The 25,951-nt window shown below is 43.2% G+C and overlaps 1 protein-coding gene across 6 annotated transcripts; it reads left to right on the top strand.

The window, feature by feature from the left end:
• The first annotated feature begins 151 nt into the window (after positions 1–151).
• On the top strand, positions 152–24,866 carry IMMT (inner membrane mitochondrial protein). Of its 6 annotated transcripts, none has more exons than XM_052780754.1 (15): positions 152–307; positions 6,654–6,730; positions 7,154–7,343; positions 9,226–9,346; positions 9,982–10,062; positions 11,142–11,243; positions 13,897–14,033; positions 15,057–15,160; positions 16,730–16,865; positions 17,685–17,814; positions 19,859–19,873; positions 21,477–21,700; positions 22,889–23,020; positions 23,423–23,552; positions 23,907–24,866. In XM_052780754.1, the coding sequence occupies exons 1-15, from the start codon at positions 263–265 to the stop codon at positions 24,512–24,514; spliced, it is 2,232 nt and encodes a 743-aa protein (XP_052636714.1). In that variant the 5' UTR covers positions 152–262; the 3' UTR covers positions 24,515–24,866. The 6 variants fall into 6 exon arrangements, with proteins under 6 accessions (XP_052636714.1, XP_052636715.1, XP_052636720.1 ...); XM_052780760.1 differs by lacking the exon at positions 152–307 and adding an exon at positions 1,132–1,196; XM_052780759.1 differs by lacking the exon at positions 152–307 and adding an exon at positions 1,244–1,421.
• Positions 24,867–25,951: the final 1,085 nt, after the last annotated feature.

Genomic DNA, 25,951 nt, shown 5'->3' with positions numbered 1-25,951 from the left:
ACACCCCGCCGGCGGCGGCGCGACGTAGCATTTGCATATGGCCGATTCCTTCCCCTCTGATTGGGCGCGCTGCCCGTCACTCTCCGCTAGGAGCGGCCACGCCCCTGGCGGAGCGGAAGCCCGAGCGGCCGCCGCGCATGCGCGCTGCTCCTTACTCGCAAGGCGGGCGCGGGGGGGGGGGGGCGGAGGCAGGCGGCGCTGGTAGTTACCGCGCACGGCGCCTTCCTGCAGCCTGCCCCCGGCCGCTGCCGGCTCCGAGGCCATGCTGCGGGCGTGTCACCGAGCGGGGGTCGCCGTGGCCGCGCAGGTGAGTAGGGGCAGTTGGCGGCGCGCAGCTTTGGGGGAAGCCCCGCCAGCAGTCCTCGCTGATGCCTGCCCTCCGGCCGGTGAGGCCTGGCTGGCCTCCCGCCTCGCAGGGACCGGGTCGGGCCCGGCCGGGCCTGCCGGTGGGGGCGAGGGGAGACAGCGCGGGGCCGGGGGAGGGTGGGGGGGGAGCGGAGGGGGGCGTACGAGGCGCGGCGCGTCCTCTAATCGCGGCTCGGTCTTCTCTGAATGACTCCGCACGCGCGGGCCGCGATTGGCTGCCGGGCTTTTGAGGGGCGGCCGCGAGCGCCAACAGGGCGCCTGGGCGGGCGGGGCCCCGGGCGCGAGTTCATGGGGCGTACTACGAGTCCCGGCGTGCAGCGCGGCAGCCCTGCGCGGGGCGGAGGGGGCGCGCCGCCCCGCAAGGCGTGCCGGTCGTTGTAGTCGGGTACGGGGCTTCCTACCGGGTGGCGGCCCCGGGGAAGAAGGGCGGGCTGGATGGGGGCCGGGCCCGCCCCGCCGCGCTGCCTGCTGGGGGCTGTAGTCTCCTCGGCGGTCGTCTGCCGGCGCCGGGCCTGCCGCCGCCTCCTCCTCTCCCGCCGGTCCCGGCCTCTGGGCAGCGCCGGGGAGCGGCGGCCGCAGCCCGGCGGGGCGGCAGGGCTCGGCGGCGGCACACGGCCGCCGGTCTCCTCAGCGGCGGGGCGGCCGGGCCCGCTCACCAGCGGGGGAAGGACGTGACCTTGCCTTCCCCGCCGCGGCCTCCCCTGCGCCGCCCCGGCCTGCGGCAGCCGGTACCTCACAACAGCCCTTCCCCGTTTAGAGCCCAGCGGGTCCGACCGCCCGGCCGTGTGGTAACGACGGGGGGTCCCGGTGCTCAGGGTGATGTGCGTGAGGTGCGAGGGGGGCCTGTGGTACCGGGTGGCCGTAACCGGGATCCTTTCGTCCTCGCAGTCTGACAGCAAAGAGGAGAGAGTATGCGGTGCCAGGGGGAGAAGTGCCCGCTGGGCGTCTGTTCTGGACCTTCGCCCTCCCGCACCAGCAGAGATTAGGATGATAATATGCTGCGGAGCCTTTTTAAAGCAGTCGGCCAACTTTTAAGAAGCTACGAGGGTTTATAGGTGAGGGTGACTCCTCTGCCAAGGCCCCAACTTGTGTTTCAGGTGTCTGCTTAACAGTAATAAAACCCGATCTGATTAGATCACTTCTCTATTCTACTCTACGTTCCAGTGTTCGTTACTCTCTATTCACACGGTTCAGCAAAGGAAAAGCTGTGTGTTCAGCCCCTGCTCGCTCTGTAGTTGAAAGGTAACTGCTTTAAAACTAGGAGTCTTTTCCAGTGGGGCAGCTGGCGTTTCCTCTGCTGCTTTGTAAGGCTGGAGGGTTCTCCGGGCCAGGTCATCTGATGCCCGCTAAAATAAGGCTCTGGGTTTGCAGCCCTGTGGAAAGTTTTAGCTGGGAGTTGAGAAAACAGAAAACAGGCTTGCGGAAGTGTTTATCACTTAGGGCTATTTGCACGTACTCAGTCTTTCAGGGAAGGTGTCTAGAATGACTGTACAGCACTGGAAAAGCCAGTGTCGTGCTTTGCAGCTCAGAAGTGTGCCTTCGGTCTAGAAAAGTTTGGTGGAAGAACCGTGCAAACAAAGAGATGCCACAGCACTTGGTGAAGTTTGTTGTCTGTATCCTTACTTCAGAAAATATCTTTTTTTTTTTTTTTTCCTTCATCCCTGCTCGTATTTCCTGATGAGGCTGAGAACAATGGAGATTTAGTTTGGACAACAAAAGTGTAAAGAGTTTTTTATGCGTTTTGCTTCTCTTGATTCATATTGCAGGGAAGCTTTGTGGCATACTGTAGTATATACATGTGAAGACAGTTTCTGGTCCTATGGACTTTCTGCAGCTAAAACTTGGTTCTTTTTGGGTGACAAAAGAACCAGAAACTGGAAGTAAGAGAGAAATGTTTTAATTACAGTGCTTGTTTTGCAAGAGGTGCAGAATTGTGGATTCTAACCAAGAAGTCCTAACGTGATCTGGGATGATACTAGGTAATTTTTCCACAAGTAGTGAAAACTCCCGTCATGGAAGTAAGAGCCTCTGGCTGTTAAGAGGTTGTCACGCAGATGCTGATGTCAGGCCTGGAATGGGCACCAACGTGGTGACACCAGGATGCTCCATCTGGCTGTGCTGCCTGTTGCCTTGCTAATAAGGGAAGGCATCCTCGCTGCCTGCATCCTCCTGCCTGGGAGAGCACATTAAACAGACATGTTCTTGCCGGAGTAACAGCGTTGGTTTATTCTCTACTCCAGCTGCGGTGGTCCCCAGGCAGCCACAATGACACAGTTTTTGTATCTTATTATCTATCTTCCATGTTCTTGTCTTTACTACCCCGTCTGCACTCTTGTCCTTCTTTTTTTGACACAAGACTTGATGTGTCTCATGTCACATTTGGGAGTTTCTCTCGCCCTGTTCAGTTAGCTAAAGCTCAGGCCAGAGCCTCGGCATCTGTCTGCAGACCTGATGGTGGCATAACTAGAATGACAGCATCTTGCTGGTACCTTGCTATTCAGCTAGTGAAACTTGATTGTTTTGCTTTGATACAGCCCAAAAAGAGACATGTGTGGTGGTGGGTTTTTTTTAAATATTAGGAGTAGCAAGTTATAACAATATTTTTTAAGAATGGAAATAAATCCTTTTTACATATATGTTATATGGAGACTGACAGCGAGGCACGTCTGCTCCTGTTTTGCAATGTTAAGATACTCCTTTACAGGTGAAAAAATCCAGTTGTCTTAAGGAGAGCTGGACCTAGTCAGGACTGTGGGATAACGGGTCCCTGAGGATGCTCGGTTGCTTAAGCAGACTGAGAGAGCTGGGAGGCTGAGCGTGGCTGAATGGGGATAGCAAAGCAACTGCTGCTCCCCAAAGCCAGAATAGTGTGAAGGTTTAAGTACGGAAAATCCCAGTGGAGAGCTCGTTGTGGAGAATGGGAAAAATTTTATCCTTCTCTCTGACTGTGAGCTCTCTGCGTGGAAGATCAGTAAGCTTGTTAACAAGTAAATTGAGGTTGTGGCTTTGAGAGAAGTGGGTCTTCATCATAGCAATTTCATAAATATTTTCAGCTACATGTGCAGTGCTGCAGAGAAGCTCTTCCCGTATTTGGAGTATTTCTGTAGTTTTCTTTGAAAAGAAACAGAGGGCTTTTTGTAAAAAGGTATGATATTTGGCAGAAGTCTTGAGTGACGGGAAATTAATTTGAGTTCTGTGGTCAGATATCCTTGTTACACCTAACATCTATCATAATGAAGACAAACTTCCTCTGAAGTTTCTGGTTTGCTCTTTCTGTTTAAGTACACAAATCCCATGTTGCAGAAAACCGTACATGTCGTGGGAGCTTCATTCTGTGCAAATTCTGGGTCAAGATGCTTAAGTCTGGTGACTAGGAGAGGTTTAGCTGGGACTGCATGAAGAGCAAAGGATGGTGTGTCCTGTGTCTGGTTATTTGAAGTTATGTGTGACACATAAGCCTGCAAGGCAGACTTTATTTTTTTAATGATGTTCTGCCATGCTGTGCTGTACCTGTCCTGAATGCTTTGCCAGGGGGAGCTCACGTGGATAACCTCAAATGTCAGATTCACTGGGGCTCTTAATATTAACCGGAGTGAAGGTATGATATGCCCTGCAAAGTGATTCTCATGGTGATATAACAGTAGATAACGAATGTAAAATAATCAGCATTTAAGACGTTAGGTGAAACAAATAGCACGTAGAACTGCTGGAAGAGGAGGAAGAAGTGGCAACAGCTGTCCTGCAGTGCCATTGCTACGGGGATCTGTGCTGTCTGCCTTATCAAGAGAGTTTTCTCTATCTTCTCTTCTGCAGGACAGCAAGTGGTTTTTTTCTGCCTTTTACAGGGCATAGCAACGCATGTGTGATGCATTTCTTCGAAATCCTTTGAGGCATTATTACAAATAAATAACAAGGGTCTAAAAAATTACAAACTCCTGAGAATTATGCAAAGGGAATATTAGCAACTACCATTTCCAAATTTCCAAATTACAGTGATACAGCAAATATAAGCAAGATTATTATGGTGGCTGAAAGAGAGCAGCGCTTCTTTAAAAAATTGATTTTTAAAAAATCAGTGATTTTTGGAGGTAATCATGTATTTGGATGCAAGGGAGAAAAATTAGACTTGGACTTCTGCTCGTAAAACATTGGTACCTAAAGGTTTTCGATTGTTGTTCTCCTGGCCAGCTGTGGGAATTTGTTTGTTGCAGCATCTTGAAAGAAACAGCTGGTGGGGGCTTGTTTCGGGTTTAGGTTATTGCTCCCATTGCTACGTGTACACTAGTGCGAGAGTCTGACAGCGTAGACTGAGCACCTGCATTTTGGTTTCTCTCATTTTGATGAACGATGAATAAAAATGAGGACAGAACAGCCCTGCTTGGAAGAGACCTTGAAATTTTATCTGGTACAAAGAGCATCTGGACTAAAAACAATAACCCCACCAAAAAAACTCCTTCTGGTGTACAAAGCATAAATGCTGAACAAGAAGCAGCAAGTTTTCTCCTCTGCCCTGCTACCTCCCTAAGTGCAGCCTGTTCCTAAGCGCAGGAGCAGATGTGTTTACTGAAGGTGAGAGAACTAAGCAGTCAGGGTGGTGTTTGCCATCACTAGGTGTGAGTAGGGGCTGTAGCCAACATGAAAATAGATGAACTGGCCCAGGCACCGAGGTTACAGTTGTGGCAGCTTAAGTTGCCTTAAGTTCCCTCTTGCTGTGGCGCGGGGTGTGATAACCTCCAGAAAGCCTGGTGAGGGGCTGGGGAGTGATGGCTTATTTCCAGGTGACCATTAGGCAAAATAATGTAAATCCAGGGTGTTGGAGGGGACTGAAAGTGAACAGATCAATAGAAAATACCCACCCCCCCATTTTATTGGGTTGAGCTGTACACATAATGCTCAAATATTATGCTCATCCTATGCTTCATGGTGTAATAGGACGTATTGAGACTCGGAAGCATGTCCAGCAGTTAAGTACAAAATGATTTAAGAGGCTTTTATTAGTGGCATTCCATTTGAAAGGACTGGTGAAGCCTTGGTGTATGCTTCTGGGGCAATCAAGTCTAATAATCAAAAACATTACAGAATATATTTATTATTTTATCGCCCATTCTATCCATTGTAAACCAGAAAATCAACCACGGAGCACAGCTAGGGCTCATGAAGGTCTCGGGGGTAAGAAGAGCAAGTTTCCTGTTGCTGTACACATGCTCCTGTTACTAATCAAAAAATTTTGGCTGCTGTTCTGGAAAGAATAAGAATTCAGTGTTCCTGCCTTTCTTCTCTACGCTGTTGGACAAGGATGGGGCCTAAACCACGGGACTTGTACTTGTTACTTATTGCTGTATGCAAAAGGAAATAGAGAAATTTATCTTCTGGGGGTATGCTGTAGTGAAGCATCTCCCAGTTTTCCTTTTTTTTTTTTTGTTTAAAGGAAAATTTCCTGGTTGGCCAAAATATCTAAACTATGGGAAAAGTTCTTTTTGTGCCTTGTACACTGATCTCCCATGAGTCCTGTATTTCTCTCTTAACAATTCACGTGTGGCGAAAAAAAACCACCTGAGGGGGACAGTGTTTTTCCCTCTGTAGGCTGGAGTAGCTTAACCAGTCCTTCTGGTAAATCTTAATTTTCAGCTAAAATATAAAGAAGATAAAAATCTTGGGTAATGTGGTTTTTGTTAAGTAGAATATAATGAAATATCACTCTTCATATAGTAATGTAATTTTTTATTATAATCTGATGACTTTCTGGAAAGTGTATGCGTTGTTAATTCTTTTAAAGTGGAAGTCTTGGTTTGGAAGCTCAAGGAGGACTGCTCGTATGTCTTCAGAAGTAAAAATAGATTTAGGTATTAAATATATTTTTTAATAGTTTTAAGTATTTAACCAGCTGTTGTTGTCTTCTGCACTGCTCGCAGCTGAGCTGTTCCAGCGCATGAGATTGTTGAAGAGAATCTGAACTATCCCAGTTGTACTGCCCAGACTGGAGGTAGGGAACATAAGTAGGCAAAAGAAATGCAGAAATAAGCTGGAGTAGGTGGTGTTTGGGTTTTTTTGGCTCGTTTTTCAAAATGCCTAATTACTTCTTTAAAAGTCCTTAACCTACAAGCTGCATGTGAGAAAGCTCTCTTTGTTTAGGGAAAACAGAGTCCAACATCACTGCTCTAGTGTCGGCTGCCACTTTCCTTTGGAGGGCATGCAAGACAGAGCAAACCGATCTGATACTGCTGTTAAGGTGAAGAGAGGTTTAAATGTGCTCACTGCTTAACTCTTGCCTCTTCCACCCCTTGCAGAATAGCCGGTGTGGGAGACAGTCACTCCGTCCATTACGACTGTACCGTGGATATGCTACCCCACCGGGAGAGTCTGGGTACGTAGGAGGTTTTGGAGGGTGGAGTTGGTTCTTCTGTTGCATTGACCAAGAGGGAATCTGCTCCTTAGTTTCATGTGAGAGCAAATTGGTAGTGGTAGGATTTTTTTTGTTGCATAACTCTTATTCTGATGGTTTTGTGTGCTCCTTGTTAGATTCAGTCAGATTTAAATGAAGCTAATCAAGATGGTCAGTGTTTAGAAGGAAGGTTGTGGGTTGCCATCTTATCTTTGGGTTAGTCATGAACCAGTATGGTACCAGGGATTTGCTGGTGCTGAAAGTGGATTAAAGTGGGTGCTGGGTTTGTTGGCAGGCTTCTGGAACAGAGTGGTTGTCCCCAGCTGTAAGCTAAAGACTCACAAACTGTTTGGTGTTCATCACATAATACAATTTATATAACTTTCACTCTTCTTTCCCCCTCAGTGTTTCTGTAGGCAAAATCATTGGTGCAGGTGTCCTGTTTGTGGGTGGAGGAGTAGGTGGAACCGTCCTGTATGCCAGCTATGATACACAATTCCGGGAGAGTGTAGAGAAGGCCGTTCCTTACTCTGATAAACTCTTTGAGATGGCACTTGGTCCTGCACCTTATAGTGCACCGATGCCAAAGAAACCGGTAAGTGTTTCTGATTCACCCTCACCCCTTTTTTTTTTTTTTTTTTTTTTTATAAGAGAGCATCTGCTCTTAGTTTTCAAATTCTGATTAATTTTGCTGTGTCATAAGAACTTAAGAATTTTAAGAATTTGTAATAATTCTTAAATTAAGAAGGTTTAAGAATTATGAACTGGGGTGGTACTATGTTCTGCATAACAGTGATGCTTGTATGTTTCCCATTTATCATCTTGTGATTGTGGTCTGTGGGTTGTAAAACTGTTATTTTTATTTACAGTAAAATAATTAGTAGGATCCTAACTGAATAGCTGTTCTCCTTATACTCACATAAATTGGGGAGAGAGAGAGGTAGATGACGCATAGGAATTCAACTGTTTTACTGTGGCTAGAGATTCAGCGTAGCTAGCGGTGTAGCAGGATTAGTGTTTATTCTAGGCTGAATTTATTTTAAAGAAAACGGAGTACTTTTCAAATTGATAAAACTTTGAATGGCACAGAGCCATGCGTAAGCATCATACTTTGAAATCTTAGTGGCACGACCCTGCAGAAGGGAAAACCTGCTGCTGCTTTCAGCACAACTCTGGAAATTGAATCTGGAAGTTTCTCTGTTCCTGCATCTGAAAGCAAACGTTTCCCAATTATCCAAGAATGCTGAAAATCTGCTTTGGTCGTGGCTGTCCTGAGCTTTCAGAAGCCATTTGACCTTCAAGAAACCCAAAATATTTTTAACTGGAGTTTAAGCAAGCTGTTTTTTAATGAATGGGAGAATATCAGTTAAACAAAACTGTACCTCTTCTGGTTTTAGCTACAATTGACTTGTGATCATCCAAGCTCTTAATGCCTCCCAGGCACTAGTCAATTTTGCAAAACAGACCGGTCAGATGGCAAAGTTATCACTTGCCCAGTCATGGCTCTAACTCATATGCTTTTATTTTTACCTTGTGGCTTTGCATGATGGATATTAAAGGGTTAATATCATAAAACCTTGCAATACTCTGCACTTGAGTAAGTGTTCATCTGCCTTGAACGCTAGCATCTGAATCCTTTCAAAGGGAAATCAGTGAAGTCATGCAACTCTGATTCTTCCATGCCTGTCAACCACACACCATGCCTGTAGCATCTTCTGTTCAGTGATACCCAGATAAAATCATCATGTTTGTTCTTTTTTTAAAACATATCTTTAATTATGCAGTCATGTATCTTTAAAACAATTATATATTTCTTCTACTCAACTTCAAAAGGAATTGCCTAGAAACTGGGCAGGGTGGGAGGGGTGACACCCATAAGTGTTGGTGGACAAAAAATTACAATTGAGGGAGCAAGCTGTTGGAGCGCTTACCTGAAAACTGAAGCTGGGTTGGGAAGACTGATGGCCTAACTTGTTTTGGCAATAAGTGCTCACGAGGTTTGAAACGAAGAGAATTGTCAACTGAATTGAATTAAGATATACCTGTATGGAGTAACTAATGTCCAAGGGGAAATAATTGAAATCTGCTTTCTGGAGTTGTTTCAGACTTTCACGTGCCTGTGATTTTTATAGTTTCTGCATTATCTGAAGTGTTCAACACACTCAGAAGTGTTTGGAATATTTGGGGCATGGAAGTACTTGTTTTTTATGCATACCTTAACAAATATTTATTCGTAGTGAATACTGCCACTACTATACCTTCAGTTTTGGAGAGGTGAAAATTGTAAACATTCCTTCTAATTCAAAAATCAAGGCAAGAAATTATATGGCCTTGCTACTGTTTTCATGTGTGCCTTGAAGTTTATATTTATGATACAGTCGTCTGGACGTGGAATTGTTCTTTTCTGTTATGATGGAATCGGTGAGACATAGGCTGTTTGGAAAACTGATGATATTTCTTGTTTTTGATTTTTTGAGGTACCGCAAGGTCCACTGAAGATCTCATCTGTAGCAGAAGTAATGAAAGAGTCTAAACAGCCTGCTACCAAACCCCAGATGAGCAAAACAGAAGCTGTTGCTCCTTCAGAGGAAAAAGAAGGTAACTTTACAGAATGTCATGTAGAGAGAAGCTAAAGACTTAATGATCTCTTGCATCATATATCCTAGGGTAGATTAAAATAGTCCTTTGGAGTGGTTGAAGATGAGTATGTTAGAATTTCTTAGAAATAATGTTAGTTTCTTTTCAGTCATGAGAAAATCTGTCTGAAATGGCTTTAGCTTTTTTTTCTGGCTATTTTTTTTGGAAATGTATTTACTTTATAGAATATTTGGAATCTAACACAAACAATGACTGCACAGGTGAGATAGGAGACTCAGCAGAAAGAGCACTCTGGGTGCTGCACTCTGAGGCCATTTACCTCCTCTTCTCTGTGCAAGTGAAAGAAGCTTAATTTTGGATAATCACTGAGGTACTGTAAAGCCAGATCAAATGGAACTGGTTTAGAGAGGAGCAGTTGTGACATCTTTCTACATTTGTCTCGCATGGCTGTGTGTGTGTGTATTTGTAAGCAATACCTGGTTGCTGGTTGTCCAGGAAATTCTCTTTTTCTGGAAATAATATTAGTGTCCAAATGATGTTTCTGCAGAGGAAAAAAAACCTAAGTCTTGTATCTGTGTTCTTATGTTATAGCTCGTATATACTAACTGGTTTTGTTCTATTACTGTATTTAACAGCAGGCAAGGCTGCAGCTCAGATCATCTCTGCAACAGGTGTAGCCATGTCAGTGCCAGCTCCAGGGATACAGACTGAAGAAGGTGAAAAAGATCATATCAACACGATAAAGAAAAACAAAATCCTGTAGCTTCGAGTGCATAAATTCTTACTTCTGTGTTGGTATTTGTCAGTTTTTAAAGGCATGATTCTCTGTGCCTTTTGCAGAAGAAAACTTCCATCATCTGTTAATAGATTTTTAACATACTAAGAAGCTGAGGTTGATACCTGGGACAGGTATAGGTGTGAATGCAAGAGGAAAGCCTGCCTTTATGCTGAACTGGAACTTGTACAGCCCAGTTTGCCTCTGCTCTTTGTGGCTTTCTGATTGCTGTCTGCCCGGGGCCAAGTGAAGAAACTGCATTTATTGTTTAACTCAACAAGAAACGCTAGCTTCTATATGATAGTCTCTTTCAGTTGAGATATTAATTTCCTTATGTATGAACACATTTCATAGAAAGTATGCCAGCAATAAGTAAATACATTCTTCAGAGTTAGCATCAGCATTATTAAAAGGTAACTTGATGGTTTTTGTTGCAGCATGAGTCTGAGAGCTGAGAGGTCTGGGCGCTCTCCTCAGTTCAGATGCAGACTTGCTGTTGGTCTTGAGAGAATTACTTAGGTCAATTCTCACTCTTAAGGCATTTCACATAGCCCTAGGCTAGGGAATAGAGTATAATTGTGATTCACCATAGCTCCCTCCCTAATCTTTCTTTACTTTGGCTGGAATCTTCAAGCATGCCAAAGGAGAACTGAAAAAAAGAAATAAGAACAGATGTTCACTTTAAATTTAAACTTGGCACTGTGTTTTCCAGTTCTTGCTTTGCCTTTCACTTCTGAATCTTGTATATTTTTGTAACTAGACAACATAAAATCTACAGATGCATGTGAGGTATTGATGCTACTATTATTAATTTTAAGAATATTTGAGACTGGCCTTTGTAGTTACAGGTATAAAAAAGTTTGAGGTAGTTTCAGCATGGCTTCGTGCAGAATTCAGATTTATAAAGTGATACTGACTATAAAAACCAGCTTTGAAAAGAAAGTTACTTCTTTACAAGTAATCCATATACTAATTTGGACTCTCTGCTAAAACAGTTTAACTCTTTTTACTTCTGAATAGGTAAAGAACATGAAGGTTCCCATGCTATAAAAGAACGGTCACCAGAAGAAGTTGCAGCCCGGCTTGCCCAGCAAGACAAAGATGAGAAAGAGAAGATAGCGGGTAAGTCCATACTGATAGTTTTCCTATATGTGTTATACATGAGAGAAGAATTGTTGGACTGTATTGGCTTTGGAGTTCTAAGTTGCTTGCACGCCTTTTTCTTGTTGTCCCTGTGTTGTGTTGGCAGAACGAGTGGTGTTGAAGCTTCTTCCACCCACTAAGAAGTAACTGATAGTCAAAGAACAATGGAAAATTTTGGGTTGGAATGGACCTCCGAGGTCTCTAGCCCACCCCCTGCTTGGAGAGTTGGGGCATGTTGCTCAGGGCCTTCTCCCCTGGAGGTTTGAAGCTCTCCGAGGGTGGAGATTGTTCCACCTTTCTGAGCAGCTTTGCCAGTGCTTCTTATGATGGAGGACTCGATACATCCAATTAATTTCTCTTGTTGGCACTTGAATCTGTTGCCTCTTGCCCTTTCTCTGGGCACCTCTGAGAAGTCTGGTTCAGTTTCTTCTGTGACACTCCTTTAGATGTGGAAGGCATTACTTAAAATACCTCTTCGGCTTCTCTTCTTTAGGCTAGAACAAGCCCAGATCCCTCAGCGTCTCATTTGTGTCATGTGCTCCCACCCCCTAACCATCTTAGTGCCTCTCCAGTGTTCAGTCCCTGGTTTGTTTGTACCTTTCTTATACTGAGGTTCTCAAAATGAGACACCATATTCCAGATTCAGTCTCGTAAGTGCCAGTTAGAGGGAAATCGTTCCTTCACTTGATCTGTGGGATGTGCTCTTGTTTGATGCAGCCCGGTTCATGGTCAGAACTCCTTGCTGCCAGAGCATGCTGTTGACCCGTGTTCAGTTTGCCATCGTCTGGGCTCCTCAGGTCCTTGTCTACAGAGCTGCTGCTTAGACTTGTTCGATAGTGGTTCAGGGATGGTATGTCAAGGCGCTGTGAAGAGTTGCCTGTAGGTTCTGGGTTGGGAACTATGACAGTTCCTTGCTTGGGTTCTAACTCAGACAGACCTATTAATCCAGCTGTATTACTGAGAGGTGGTCTGGCTTTTCCTGTGTCCCAAAGCTCATGTCCTCCTTGTGTCTTGATCAAAACAAAGAGTTTTGCTTCCCCCTTCGCCCCCCACTGGGTTTGTTAGATTTTAAATACTTCTGGGCTGTTGTTTGGTCTGGGTTTGGCTGCAGCACAGTTGTTTAAATGAGGAGTTTGGGGTCTTTTCCTGGTTTGCTTCAGGGGAGGCCAGAAAAATAGAGACATTTTTTTTTTGGTAGATGGTTTTTTGCTGTCTAGCATGTCTGGGCAATCTGTAACCAGCTACCTTGATACTTACCTTCTGAAAGCAAATGCAGCTCAAGCTGCAGATTGCTTGCAGTGTTAGAAAGCTTCCATATCGTCCACCACCCAGTGTTGATGGGGACAAGAGGGAGACCAGCCTCTTGGAGAAACAGATGGGCGAAGGATGATTTCTGACTTGGGGCAGTGCAAGGGCTGCTGACTGCAACGGCTCTGTAGACCTTCTGTGGTGAGGGAAGGAGTCTTTGGGGGTGGGTAGGCTAGAGGCATTGACTACAAGGATGCTGAACAGAAACTGTATTTAAAGAAAGTGGCAGTTTACTGCTAACATGGGTGTAGCCAGTGAAAATAGGCTTGAAAGGGAGTTTAACAGGACTGAGGCCACATATTGGACATGCTTCAGCCTGCTGTGGGAGCTACGGCCATTTTATTTTACTATTCTCTTTGTGCTTGGAAAGGGCTGATGGTGGAAGAGGCGCTGGCACAGTGTGCTGTGTGTGATCTGACCTGTCCGACTGCTGTGCATGTGAAATGCGATCTTGGCAGATGTGTTGACCACACTCTGACTTCCCTCCGAGTGCTTTGGTCCTCAGCCAAAGTCCGATCCTTGGGCTGTTGTGGCACACAAGGGATGAGAAGGATGTACAAGCCTGGACTTAATGGGCTCAGAGTAGACATGCTGGTTGTGGTCTGTTGCTGCTTGATTCTGTTCAGAACTTTGTGTGGTATAAGAGCAACACAAACAGAAACAAGAGGCTTGGCATTAGTTGTCTGCTTCATACAAGGACTTTTTTGCAAGTGAAGAAGTTGAAATGTTACACTGAAAAAATCCAGAGGAGTATTTACTGGAAAGGTGGATTTACTTACCCCACTACTTAGAAATAAATGGCTGATTCCAGAACGGCAGATGTTGCTCAATCTGATTAACCATTCTGGTTTGGTTCCTGCTTGAATAATTAATAGCTCATTTGTGCTTCTATACCAATAGGAATAGATAGTTGAGTCCACCACCTTCTTGGCTAGGAAGAATAACTCTGCTTTTGGAATATATCTTTCCTTGTGGAAGATAGGAAAATGTACTTGTTTCCTCTTAATAACCATTGTAACAAATGAAGATGGAGAATACCTATTGGTTTAAATGCACCCACCTGCAAAAACATGGTAAAGGTCTTCCACTGAGTAGCTTTCTTGCTCTAAGTGCAGACTTGCACCTTAGTACTCCTCTAAATAAGGAGCATGTTCTGGCAACCTTTCTTCTTCTGTAGGCTGCAACGGTAGTTCCTGAACTGACCAATTTTTTGGGGTCATATAAAAAACAACATAAGGAGATGCAGAGGATATAATGTGTCAGTTTACTAATTCTAAGGCTCTTTTCTTTATAGTTTAATTCAGCTAATTAATTTTTTTTCCAGCCCTTGCAGAAACTCTAGAAGGAGCCCTAAGTGCAACAGCTCGTATAACCCTTCAGGCAATTACTGCCCAGGAGTCTGCTGTGCAAGCAGTGAATGCCCATTCGCAAATACTGAAGGAGGCCATGGACAATTCTGAGGTAAACTGGACAAATGGAGACATTTTTTTTGTACTGTGTTCAGCAAAACTTTTCACAATTAAAGATAAAGTTGGAAGCTTTTCTTGCAATGTCTTTACTTTTATCACAGTTTTAACTAATCTTTCCACTTGTGAAATGCAGTGTAGTTGAATAATACATTGAGTTTGCTTTTGAATTTTGGGGTTTCTTTTTCCAACTTCCTTATTTCACTTTTGCAAGAAGAAAAGTTCAAGTTAATACACTGATAGTCTTCACGTTGTATTTTAATTCATTGTATTTTAATTCCCAAGCCCGTTTTTCACCTAGATATAGTTAGGGTATCATGCTGTACACCCTGATAATTCCATTGAACCATTCTCTCTGCCAAAATCTTGTTGCTGGATTGTTCATTTCTTGTCTAGAAATGCGTAGAGGATGCATGAGCAATACCAGGTTGTGGTTCTGATGTGCTAATGCCAGGGTTTGTGTGGAACCACTGCTTCCTGTTCAGTTCTGGAGCAGAGAATATAATTTAGTGGTTAATCAAATGAACAGGGGCATATGGGCAACTAAACAAGCACTTGAGATTTAATCTAGTAGTTAGAAAAACAAGTATCGTAAGAGTTTGCTTTTAAGCTTAATACTTAAGCTTACTTTAAAATTAAGCAACTTTTAAAGTATTATGGTACTTTAAGTATTAAGCTTAAAAGCAGTTTTAAAGTCTTACAGTACTTTAATACATGTAGAGATTTCCCCCCAAAATGTTGTGGCACCATACAGTGATCCTCACACAAGCTCTTCTGCATGAACAAATGGCTGTTGCTCAGGTGGAAGAAAAACATTAAGAACCAAACAAAACCAAAACCAAATGTTGGAAGAGAAAAATAATTTGTAAAGCTTCCAGCTCTGTTGTTGGTAAAACACAAGAATATTGCTCAGTTTGGGTGAAATGTATAGCAATGTGTGAATCTCTGCAGGCTGTCATTTTTTCTGATAACTCTTATTTAGTGATTGTAATGACCCTAATTAGCAATCTGTGCTTAGGCTGCTGGGGAGAAAAAAGCATCTCAGTGGCGCACTCTGGAGGAAGCGCTGAAGCATCGGAGGAGAGCAGTGGATGAAGCTGCTGATGCACTTCTGAAAGCCAAGTAAGTTGCTTGTTTTTAAGGCTAATCAAGTGGTAAGTTAACATCACCCACGCGAGGGCTGGCAGGCACTAGATTTGTTTCTAGAAAGTATGCAGTCACCTGTGTTCATATTAAACTGACGTGTTTGTGACAAATCAAAAAAAGGTTTCATACACTAATGAATATTTTAATTTGCAGTGTGTACATCTTAGGTGCCTGTGCGCATAGTCCTCACTGTACCAAGGAGTCTGAAACAGTCCTATTTTTCTGTTTAAGAACTTGTTTATCTCCTTAGTACTTACATACAGTGTTAGTAAGTTCAAGATTTAAAAAAAAAAAATCCATAATCCTTTTAGTATTATTTTTGGATAATTTTGTCAATATTAAACCTATTATAAGGACTCCATGACTGCACACTCTGTATTGAGTCAGTAACATCACTAGCTTCTTTTAGTTGTAATGAGAAATTAAACCTTACAGCATCATTTGGCAGTTCCATTTGTCAGCAGAGTTGCTTTTAAGGTTAGATTTTTACTAAGCGTGCATCTAAGAAAAACTTGAATTCTGAAATGGAACACTGCTTGTACCCAAGGTTCTGTATGAACCGTGTTGATGTGCATCGAGTCTGGTGTGCAGGCTCATTGTGTAGGGATTATAGCAGCCAAAGTAAGATGACAGACAAATACCTCCAAGTTGCCCTTGTGATGAGGATAGAAATAAATTTGGAAACCATTTGGTGCTTCTGAGGCTGAGAGGGCAACATCATCCTTGAAGCTGCACAGTTGCTATTTAAGTTTTAAATGTCTCTTATCTTTGAAGTCGCTGTGCTGACTAAAAATAGTTAGGTGTAACTGAGGTTTCAAAGAGTGAAACAAAGCTAATGCAAACCCCAGATGCGCTAGCTTTCATTCTCTGTTGCTTTACTGGATGCCTTCGCTTTTATTTATTTACTTAACTTATTTTAAAGCTTGTTCCTTATTCCAATGAGGTCATTAGAAACAAACCTCCATTGGTTTGACTGGATTTGGAAAAGGAACACTTTTTCACTTTTTCCTTAATTTCCAATTATGCTAGATGAAAGCAGTTCTTTCTTAATTACAAAAAAAAAAAAAATCTATCTTTACAGAGCTCTATAAATTTTCTCCCATCCTCATTTACCTCCACCCGTCACCATGTCCAAAACACTTCTGCAAGAGTAAGCCATCTATATTAAAAATGTTTCCTTGATACTCTGTTATGTGATGGAAATGTCTGCCCTCTAATACTAACTTAGTTTTACTAATACTAACTCCTTTCAGTGAACTGTCTTTGATCTTCCCCCTCCAGCTAAGTCTTAAGTACTAATTGCACTATAAATAATTCTCATTTTACATGAAATAGACACACTGACATCTTTAGGTTTCAAGCTGTGGAACAAAAATAATCTTTAATCACAGCATCTTAGCCATAGAGCTAGACGTAGATGGGAAGCACCAGTAGAGTTATCCAGTAGTTCTTACTATAAATACAGACAGCATAAAGTAAACTTTTCTTTGGGGTTGTGTTGTAAGACCTGTATGCATTATAATTAGCAGCTGCTTCTCTTTTCAGAGAAGAGTTAGAGAAGATGAAAGGTGTAATCGAGAATGCCAAGAAGTCTCAGATCGCAGGAGCCAAATCTCACATTATTGCTGCAGAAGAAAATCTTCATCATATGATAGTTGACTTGGACAATGTTGTGAAAAAGGTAATGCTTCCACAGGCTGTTTGTAATTGCCATTAAAGTAAGGACTACTTGGCAGCTTGCTTTAAATTGCAAATTCTGTCCTTTTTTAGCCATACTCAGTCTTTCGAACTGATTATACTACCAGTAATCAGACCTGACAAGACCTTTGTGAGAACTTGAACTCTGTCCTGAAAGTCTCCAACCAGCTTGATGGGTGTCAGTCCCTTCTGTGGGCGACTTGTAATTCTTTGTTTGATTCCAAGAGGAATTTAGCATGAGGTTAGGGAGGAGTAGGAGCAGTGTGTGCTAATGACTTGGTGAGTAAATCACTTCACAGCTCAGAAGACTGGGGAAGAAATGTAAAGGTGAAATTTATCTTCCTTTGCAGGACAGGTAATGATGATAATTCATCAGGTGCATTTTGAGTGAATTTAATGGGAACATCAGAACTTACTGAGAGGAGGGCAGCTGTCATGAGATTAGCTTATTATGCCTATATGATAGCTGTAAGCAGAGAAAAAAGTGCTGGAGATCCTTAAAGATACAAACTGAATTTAAGATACTCTTTTGGTCCTGTCTGGGCTACAGACTGGCTATCTAGTTACAGTGTGCATGTGAGACAAAACGGGTTAGTGGTAGTTCCAGCAAATAATTATTGTATACAAGAGGTTTGACATCACAAAGTGGGGTTTTTTTCTCCTCCAAGTGAGTTTGCTTTGGTTGGGCTGGAGGGTTACGCGATCTGTCTCTAACTCAGGGGCTAGCTTTAAATTACATATGCCTCCCTGTTCTCAACACTTGCCTTGAAAAATAAACTAATCTCATTTTTGTTTGTTACAGGTTCAGGCAGCACAATCTGAGGCCAAAATAGTAGCTCAATATCATGAGCTTGTGGCTACAGCTAGAGAAGAGTTTCAGCGAGAGCTTGACAGTATCACCCCCGATGTACAGCCTGGCTGGAAGGGGCTAAGTAAGTCTGCCACTCCAGAGTTACTTCGTGCTTGTTACACTACACACGGCAGTGACCGGCATGTCTCTGTAACTACAGACACTGAATTGAATGTCCAGTGTCCTGTTTTCCATGTTGTTTGGCTGGTTTGAAGTGAAAATCAGTTCACAATTAAAATAAGTAATCTAAAGCAGGTGTTATGAAAAGGCTTAATTTTGGAAACTACCTGTGCTGCATTGGAAGTTTCACAAAATACAGCTCTCTTCCCTCCCGTGGTATCCCAGGGAGAGCCCAGTCACTCCAGATTTGGGTCAAATCCGTGAACTTGCTGATGGAGTATTTGTCTGGTTGACTCTCTGTGATTATAGGTATTCTAATACACCATTATTACAGAGTGATAAAGAACTCCCTGAATTTCTCTACATAGTCACCACTGAAATGATAGATATACTGAAAGAAAGAATTCAGTGTTCATACACTACGTACCCCAGTATATGTTATTTCTAAATTAAATTGACATAGTAACTTACCTTGAACAACAGCCAGTGCTGTGCAAAAGCAGTGAATAGGCATCTTATGGCTTTTTATGCCATTAATACTACCAATTACTTGCCTGAGATCTGAAATCTCACGAGCTTGTATTTATTTGAGGTGCTTGGGTTTTTCAACTTGAGCTGTTTTCTGCTTTCCTTATAACAGAAAGAAGTGTGAAATGTGATTCAAAAGCATAGTTAGTCTGTTTCTCTCTTACTAGAGGAATAAATGTATTATCTTGAGCTGTTGGAAATGTTCATACACCACAGTGTTGCAGAAAGCAAGCAGGAAAGGAGTGGAACTCATGATGAAGTCATGATGGCTTAACAGTCAGCTCATCCACAGTAATCCCCTCCGCACACTCCTTGCCCAGAGGTACCATTACTTAACTACTTTCATTTTAAAGATAAACGAAGCTGCAGAAGGTGGAGTGTGTGCGTATACCATTACTGTGGATAAGCTACTGCAAGAACTCAAGTGTGGTACGTCCATGGAGCAATTACTGCCTGTTGTAGTTCAAAAAAATTAGTTCCCTAAAAAACATTTCCCAGATATTTTCAATCAGGGTTTTAACATAAAATGTACTAAGTCATCTCAAACTTTTCTAGCCTCAGTGTTCAGAGGGAGCTGTCGTAACTGTATTTCTGAGTTAGAATAGATTTCTTTCTAGATGCGATAACTACTGTTTGAAAAAAATTTGGTGTTAATATTGCCTAATAGTTTTCTTGAAGTATATTATGAAGAATTACAACTTACTCTTTTTTAATACTAATTTATGCTTTAGAAATGTGGACCATAGTCCACAAAATCATTTTCCTAGCTGAATAAATGCACCAGATCTCTGGAATGGCCAGTTTTTGCTTAAAAACAACCAACCAACCACCCAGTACATGTGGGGAAAACATTTTAAATGAACAAATTGTTTGTGGAGTTTGCTTTTGGGATATTAGTGTTGAAGACAAAAATTTATTTAGGCACCCTGGAGATGGAGCTGCCTTTCCTTGTGCAGGATAAAGGGAGAACATCTTGGGTTTTGTGACCGCTGCCCTTTTGAGGGAGGAAAGGGAATATGCTGGTAGCTTCCATGCACTCAATTTCATACCGGTGTGACCTACTGAAGTATATGGGACTGACTTGTTAGGGTCCATGACTCTCCCTGCCACTTGGGAATTTGTTTCTTAACCAACTGCTTCTGATTAATAAGAACCTAGAAATGTCAGACTGGAATTTCCAGTGTCCTGTTGCACTTCTCTACTTCAAACTTGTATCCCTTCCTTTGGCTAAACTTGAACATCGACCTGTGGGTTTCCAAAGGTGTTTTAGTGGTTGGCATGTTTTGGGCTACATCTTGCTTGTAGTATGAGAGACTTTTATACTCAACATACTGTTCTTCCTAAATTCCTAAAGACTTGGACTCATATTTAAGTCACTGTAGATAAGAAGCTCTTAGTTTTCTGTTTTACTTTTGCATGACTAACATGCTGTACTGAATGTGTGTTAACTTTTCCAACCTCTCCTCTTTCTGTTGCAGAGATAACTGACTTAGGTGAGTTCCTGTAACTTGTTCTGGTCTTGTGAATGTCATCTCTTCTCTTTGTCCTTTTTTATGTTTGTGTGGTACATGACTTTAAATTACAGGCAGTATCAACAAAGGGGTGAAATGTTGCACTCCTAAAACATTTCAGGCTAAGGTGTGCTTTGGGACCCTTTCCACTAATTTTGCACACCTAGCTTAAACCACAAACTCTTTGTTTAGCAGCACTTCCCAGGTCAGTGTGATCGCTGGCTTGTGAAAGCCAGGTTTAAATTTTCTTTCTGAATTTAAGCCAGTCGATGCGTGCTTTTGAAATTCCAATGAGAAACAGAAACTTTGACCAATTCCAGTTAAGCTGTGTGATGGTGTTTGTCCTCAAGTAGGCCCACCTCGCAGCAGTCCTGGCTCGAGGGAGGTGCTGGATACACCAGCTCCTGCAGATGCCACTGCAACGTCCAGGTACTTTGTATGCTTGAACAGCCACGTAGGGCCATTCTGAGCTGGGCCACCAAAACCAGATTCATTTAATTTGAAGTTGGCTTGACTCTCCAAATTTAATCTTCATGACTGATTTTGGAAGTGTTGGTTAACTCATTGATTCTGAAGTTGATTATTATTTTTTCCCTTTCAATCAAAGAAATGTCATTTAAAACTGGAGTGCAGTAAAACCCCGTTCTATTTGTAACAGTGTTAAGTTCAACAGCTGAGCTTAGTGGTGCTGGTCAGCTTCCCTGCTGGATGCAAGCACTGTTGCACTGAGCTCTCCTGTGCCAGCCCTTTCTCCAGCAGCACTTGCCAGCAGGACGGCTGAAGGACTGTGGAATTTCACTTGCTTTGGACCCTCAGGAACGCTTCCCCAAGTAGTCCCTGGTTTTCCATTCAGGCGATTTAGCTGGCAGCCAGTGCAAAATGAGCTGCAGCATTTTACAGAGTCTAGGCCATTCTCAGGTCATCAAATCTACACGTGCTGCAGGTGTAGCTTGTGTCCTCCTCCATTCCCAGTAGAAAAATGGCAAACTTCTTAGCAGACACAGATGTAGTTATGACCCCTGCTGCTCTTTGAGTAGCCAAACCAAAAGGTACAAATTGGGGTAAGAAATCTGGTTGGGAACACTTGGTCTGGAGGACTGTTGAAGAGAGAATGTAACTCTGGCTGTCTCTCACAATGACTTCAGTGTTTTCAGGATCAAATTTCCATAAGCTTGTACCCAGCTGGAGGTATTGGTGCTCAGGGTTTTACATACGCTGCAGCTCTGTGCTGTCACAGGGGAAAAATACATGGTGGTGTGAAGACCAGGAAACGGACAGAGTTGTCAACAGTCTCCTCTAATTGAGTGTGACATGGATATGGGAGTGTAAATAATAGCTGTGAATAATTCCAAAGAAACTGAGATAATTTCTCTCCTAGACAGAAAGTACTTGCTTGTAGGCGTGTCTCGAAGTGGTATTGGGTGGGCATTGGCACAGGTCAAGGGCTTGAAGTGCTCAGAAACTTCTCATAAAGCGTGCTAGCTGGTCAACTACATGGAGCCTCAGAGGGCTCGAGTGGGAGGTGGGCAAGCACCATGGCAGCAGTTTCCCTGCAGACCTTCCTAACGCCCTGTGTTTTCTTTAGCTGGCCAGTTATCGACAGACGACTTAAATTCTCTCATTGCACACGCCCATCGTCGCATCGACCAGTTAAACAAGGAGCTGGCAGAGCAGCGAGTGAGGGAACAGCAGCACATCGAGTCAGCCCTGGAGAAGCAGAAACTTGAAGATAAAAAAGCATTTGAGGCAGCTGTGGCCAAAGCGCTGGAGCATCACAAAAGTGAGATTGAAATAGAACAGGAGAAGAAGGTAAAGTGGTGTAACATATCTCTCTGAATCTCTGGCTCAAAAAGGATGTAGAAGAGCAACCAGGATGTCCTGAGAGATAGGGCAACCCCCAGGCTAAGCGTGGAAAGGAGATGTTGAGCAAAGAAACTTCTGCAAAGTTAGAATAGTAAAATCATACAACGAAATGGGAAGTGACTTTTTCATGTTACCTGTCTGCTGTTGGAGATAGGATTACTGGGTCAAAAGAAATGTTTGATCTGACCCAGTATGACCATCTTAAGGTCATGTAGTCCCTCCATCGTGCCTCTAGGAGGTATCTCCATGTCCTTCTGCTCTTTGCCAGTGGTTTGGGATTTGATTTCTTTCAAAAGGACTATGAAAAGTCAGAATTTTAATGCTGCTTTGGACATGAAGCAAGCGCAACTTACAAATGTAGGAGTTTGGGCATTGGAGGTTTTATCTTTTGAGGTATCATATTGCAGGCAGACAATTGTGCCAAATACTCCTGCTGTTTTCACATACATGCCTCTGAAAACAAGATTAAACACTGGCCATTAGTTGAAAAATTTGCACTGACTAAGGATTTCACCTCTAGCCTGTTAGTTCAAAGCCTGCAGTAATAGGTATTAATTTAGAGCTCTCTTAAAATGTCACTTGAACTGTCACCTTTGTATTTTGTGGAAGGTTGGAAATGACACAATCCTTTTAAAAAACAAAACAAAAACCTGTTCAAGTGCTCCTAAATAAACCTGCACTGTGCTCCCTTGTGCTAACCTGCACTCTCTAAAGTGGCTGTTTTGGACACGATCAGGTAAAAGGGGTATTACCATTTTCTTAAACTCTAACTTGGGACAGTATTGCAGCATATAGGGAAAAGGTAAAGTATGTTTTGTTTGGAACCTGGTTTATAAACACTGGAGTGTTTAGTTTGTCATGTTACTGTATCTTTTATATAGTATTTTGATAACTGCACTAAGTGCCTAGTGAGTATGGCCACCAGTTACAGGCACTGTGGACTGTGAAGCCATCCTTTAGCATCTTTAGAAAGAGGTTCAGCTATAAAAATGGGCCTCGGCAGCTTTTTAAGATGAAACACGGGCTTTGTCAATGGCACTTTTATAAAAAGTACCCTAGGTAATCACTGATAGATGATAAAATCAAAGCAGTTGAAAAAGAGCAGTGTAATAACAACCGCTCGTGCCTGTACAGGTTGAAGAAGTCCGAGAGGTGATGGAGAACGAAATGAGGACCCAGCTCCGGCGGCAGGCTGCTGCCCACACAGACCATCTGAGAGACGTTCTGAAGATCCAGGAGCAGGAACTAAAGGTGGAATTTGAGCAGGTAAGGGAGAAGAGTCCCCAAGGGAATTAGGGGGATATTTGAATCCTTGCAAAGCACACGCTGCACAGGACGAGAGTCCTGAACCATCTTCCAGAAGACTGAAATGCGGGCTGGGGGGGGAAGCCTGCTCATCTTGAAGAGATGCAATAAAGTGGCTGAACATACAAGTTTTATTCAGACCTGTCTTATAGCAAAAGCTTTTAGGTGAGAAATTTTTGACAGTTACAAGTGCTGTTACTGTTAAATTCACCCTAATAAGTATTCTTACTGGTATACTGTATTTACTATATGCATTGTCCCTAACAAGAACAACAGATTTATAGAAACATATCTTAAAAATAAGGTAAATGTAATTAAACAGCTGTTTCTGGTCTGATATACATATATCTTGTTCTGTTTCAGAACTTATCGGAGAAACTCAGTGAACAAGAAATGCAATTCAGACGCCTTACTCAGGAACAGCTCGACAACTTCACGTTGGATATAAACACTGCCTACGCCAGGCTGAAAGGAATTGAGCAAGCAGTCGAGAGTGAGCACTGAAATCGTATTTCTTTAAGTGCTGAAGTCGCAATCCCTAAAGGCCTGTTACCCAAACCTGGGTGCTTAAACCCAGACTTAGGCACGTAGCTCATGGGCCTGGGTTTGCCACGCTGCTGAGCACCCAACAACTCCCAGCTGCGTGAGTCCAAAGCCGGTTCTCCCAAAAGCTGTTGTCTTGTTCTGACCCTGAGTTGTAGAGCAGACTTGCTTTAAGATCAAGTGCCGAGGGAGCGGCTGCTTTTGAAAGCAGAGCGTTTAGAGGGATGGCTTTTGCTGCTTGTGTTCAAAACTCTTGCCGTACGTGTGCACCAACTCAGAGTCCCCTTCTTGGCTTATTTTGCAGGTCACGCAGTAGCAGAAGAGGAAGCCAGAAAGGCCCATCAGCTGTGGCTTTCTGTTGAAGCGCTCAAATACTGCATGAAAACAGCCTCTGGGGATAGTCCCACAGAACCACTGGAGAGCGCGGTGAAGGCCATCAAAGCCAGTTGCTCTGACAACGCGTTTACAGAAGCCTTAACAGCTGCCCTCCCTCAGGAGTCCCTGACGCGGGGAGTGTACAGCGAAGAGGCCCTCAGAGCACGTTTCTACACAGTCCAAAAACTGGCAAAAAGAGTGGCTATGATCGACGAAACGAGAAACAGCTTGTATCAATACTTCCTGTCTTACCTGCAGTCGCTGCTTGTGTTTCACCCTCAACAGCTGAAGCCACCTCCTGAGCTCAGCCCTGACGACCTCGACACGTTTAAATTACTGTCTTACGCTTCGTATTGCATTGAACATGGAGATCTGGAGCTGGCGGCTAAATTTGTCAACCAGTTAAGAGGAGAGTCTAGGAGAGTGGCACACGACTGGCTGACCGAAGCTCGAATGACCCTAGAAACAAAACAAATTGTGGATATCTTGACGGCATATGCCAGTGCTGTGGGGTTAGGAACAACTCAAGTGCAGTGAGCTAGGATTGTAGTTTTGGAGGCAGTTCAGCAACCGTTTGTGCCGGAAAGAAATCCCATGATCTCCTAAGGGTTGCAAACCAAGCTGTTGGCAGGGGCTGGAAGCGTTAAATCAAAGCACGGGTACCGTCTTGTTTCCTTGCACTGTATTTAACTTCACCATCTGTTGTATTTGTATGGGTTTTGAGTTACCATGACAACCAACTTCAGGAAGCTTCTCTACAATTTGTGTAACAATTTTGTTTCCCCATCTTACCAAGCGGGCTTGTGATCCAACCAAAATAATGTTTGTAACCTACCATTAATGATTTGCCACTTTGTCAGCTGAATAAAACAAGACTTCAACCACTTTCTCCTGCTGTTCAGTCTCCTGTTTAAAAATCAAATACAGCTGGGCAGTACAAGAACAGCCTTTCTCCAAGACCCGAGGAAGACAAAACTTACCTGTTTTCTTCCTTTCAAGGAGCAAGAATTCATTGATGTGATCAATGTGTCTATTCATCAATTTGTACAGCTGTAAAAAAAATCCATATACAAGTACAGGTTGACATAACTTAAGCTGGTGTCAGAGCACATATTCTGGTGGACTTCTGCCCCTGTGTGTTTCTTCTTGTCAGACCTGCTCTTCTCTAGTTTTAGAAGACCAGGTACCTCTCTCTCTAGAAGTCAGACTTTAGTTCAACCATAAGAACTCACATAAAGAACAAGCTTTTTCCTTCTCTTTCTTACCTTTCCCTTGATTCTTACCATTGGTGAAGACAGATTGATCCAACCTACTTAGTACCCACTTGCTGAAATGAGTAACCATGGCTTTGTCTCCTTGCTGATCCAGTTTTAAATAGTTGGTACAATACAGCAAAGAGCTTTATCTTTGATCTACCCCTTAACCTGTACTAGTCACACATTCCTGGAAAAGACATGTTTGCTTTCTGGAGCAAACCTTGCCTTCAAATGGCTTTACTGCCCCTCCACTCCTGTAACGGGAGGAACACCTGACTTCGAGCCTTTCAGCTGTAGTTTGTTCTACCTCTAGCAGCTGTTGTTTTCCAAACTCATTACTGAATTATCCTTAAGCTGCTTTCCACAGCAGTGTGTTCTTGTCATGCACATCAAGGTCTTATTTTTCAAAGAAGACAGACAGACAATCATCTATTAACTACTTTTCAGTGGAATATGGTTTAATCCTCTCAGGAACAAGATGGCATTTTTTTGCCTGTTTAAGATAACTACCTCAAAAAAAACCTTCAAGCTTTCTCTACAAGCTGAGAACAGCAGGACAATGCTGTGAGGGCCAGTTAACTGCAAGGCAGAGAATGGAAAAGCACAGTCATCTGTCTTCCCAGGCACCTCGTTAGCTTTATTGCTGTATTCTGCATGAACTTTCAGTACTTTCTCACAGAGCAGCAACAACGCTTTGTAATCAACAGGTTTTGCTCAA

The sequence above is a fragment of the Harpia harpyja genome, chromosome 2 (assembly GCF_026419915.1).
Source record: "Harpia harpyja isolate bHarHar1 chromosome 2, bHarHar1 primary haplotype, whole genome shotgun sequence".
Taxonomy (NCBI): Eukaryota; Metazoa; Chordata; class Aves; order Accipitriformes; family Accipitridae; genus Harpia; species Harpia harpyja.
Note: the sequence above shows the minus strand (reverse complement) of the source record. Positions and strands in the feature narration are given on the sequence as shown.

Excerpts from the sequence above, each read along its gene's own strand:
- IMMT (XM_052780754.1), top strand. The coding sequence starts at position 263 with ATGCTGCGGGCGTGTCACCGAGCGGGGGTCGCCGTGGCCGCGCAG. Across the intron at positions 308-6,653 it reads GGGTCGCCGTGGCCGCGCAG|AATAGCCGGTGTGGGAGACA; the intron begins GTGAGTAGGGGC and ends CACCCCTTGCAG. Across the intron at positions 21,701-22,888 it reads AAATAGAACAGGAGAAGAAG|GTTGAAGAAGTCCGAGAGGT; the intron begins GTAAAGTGGTGT and ends GTGCCTGTACAG.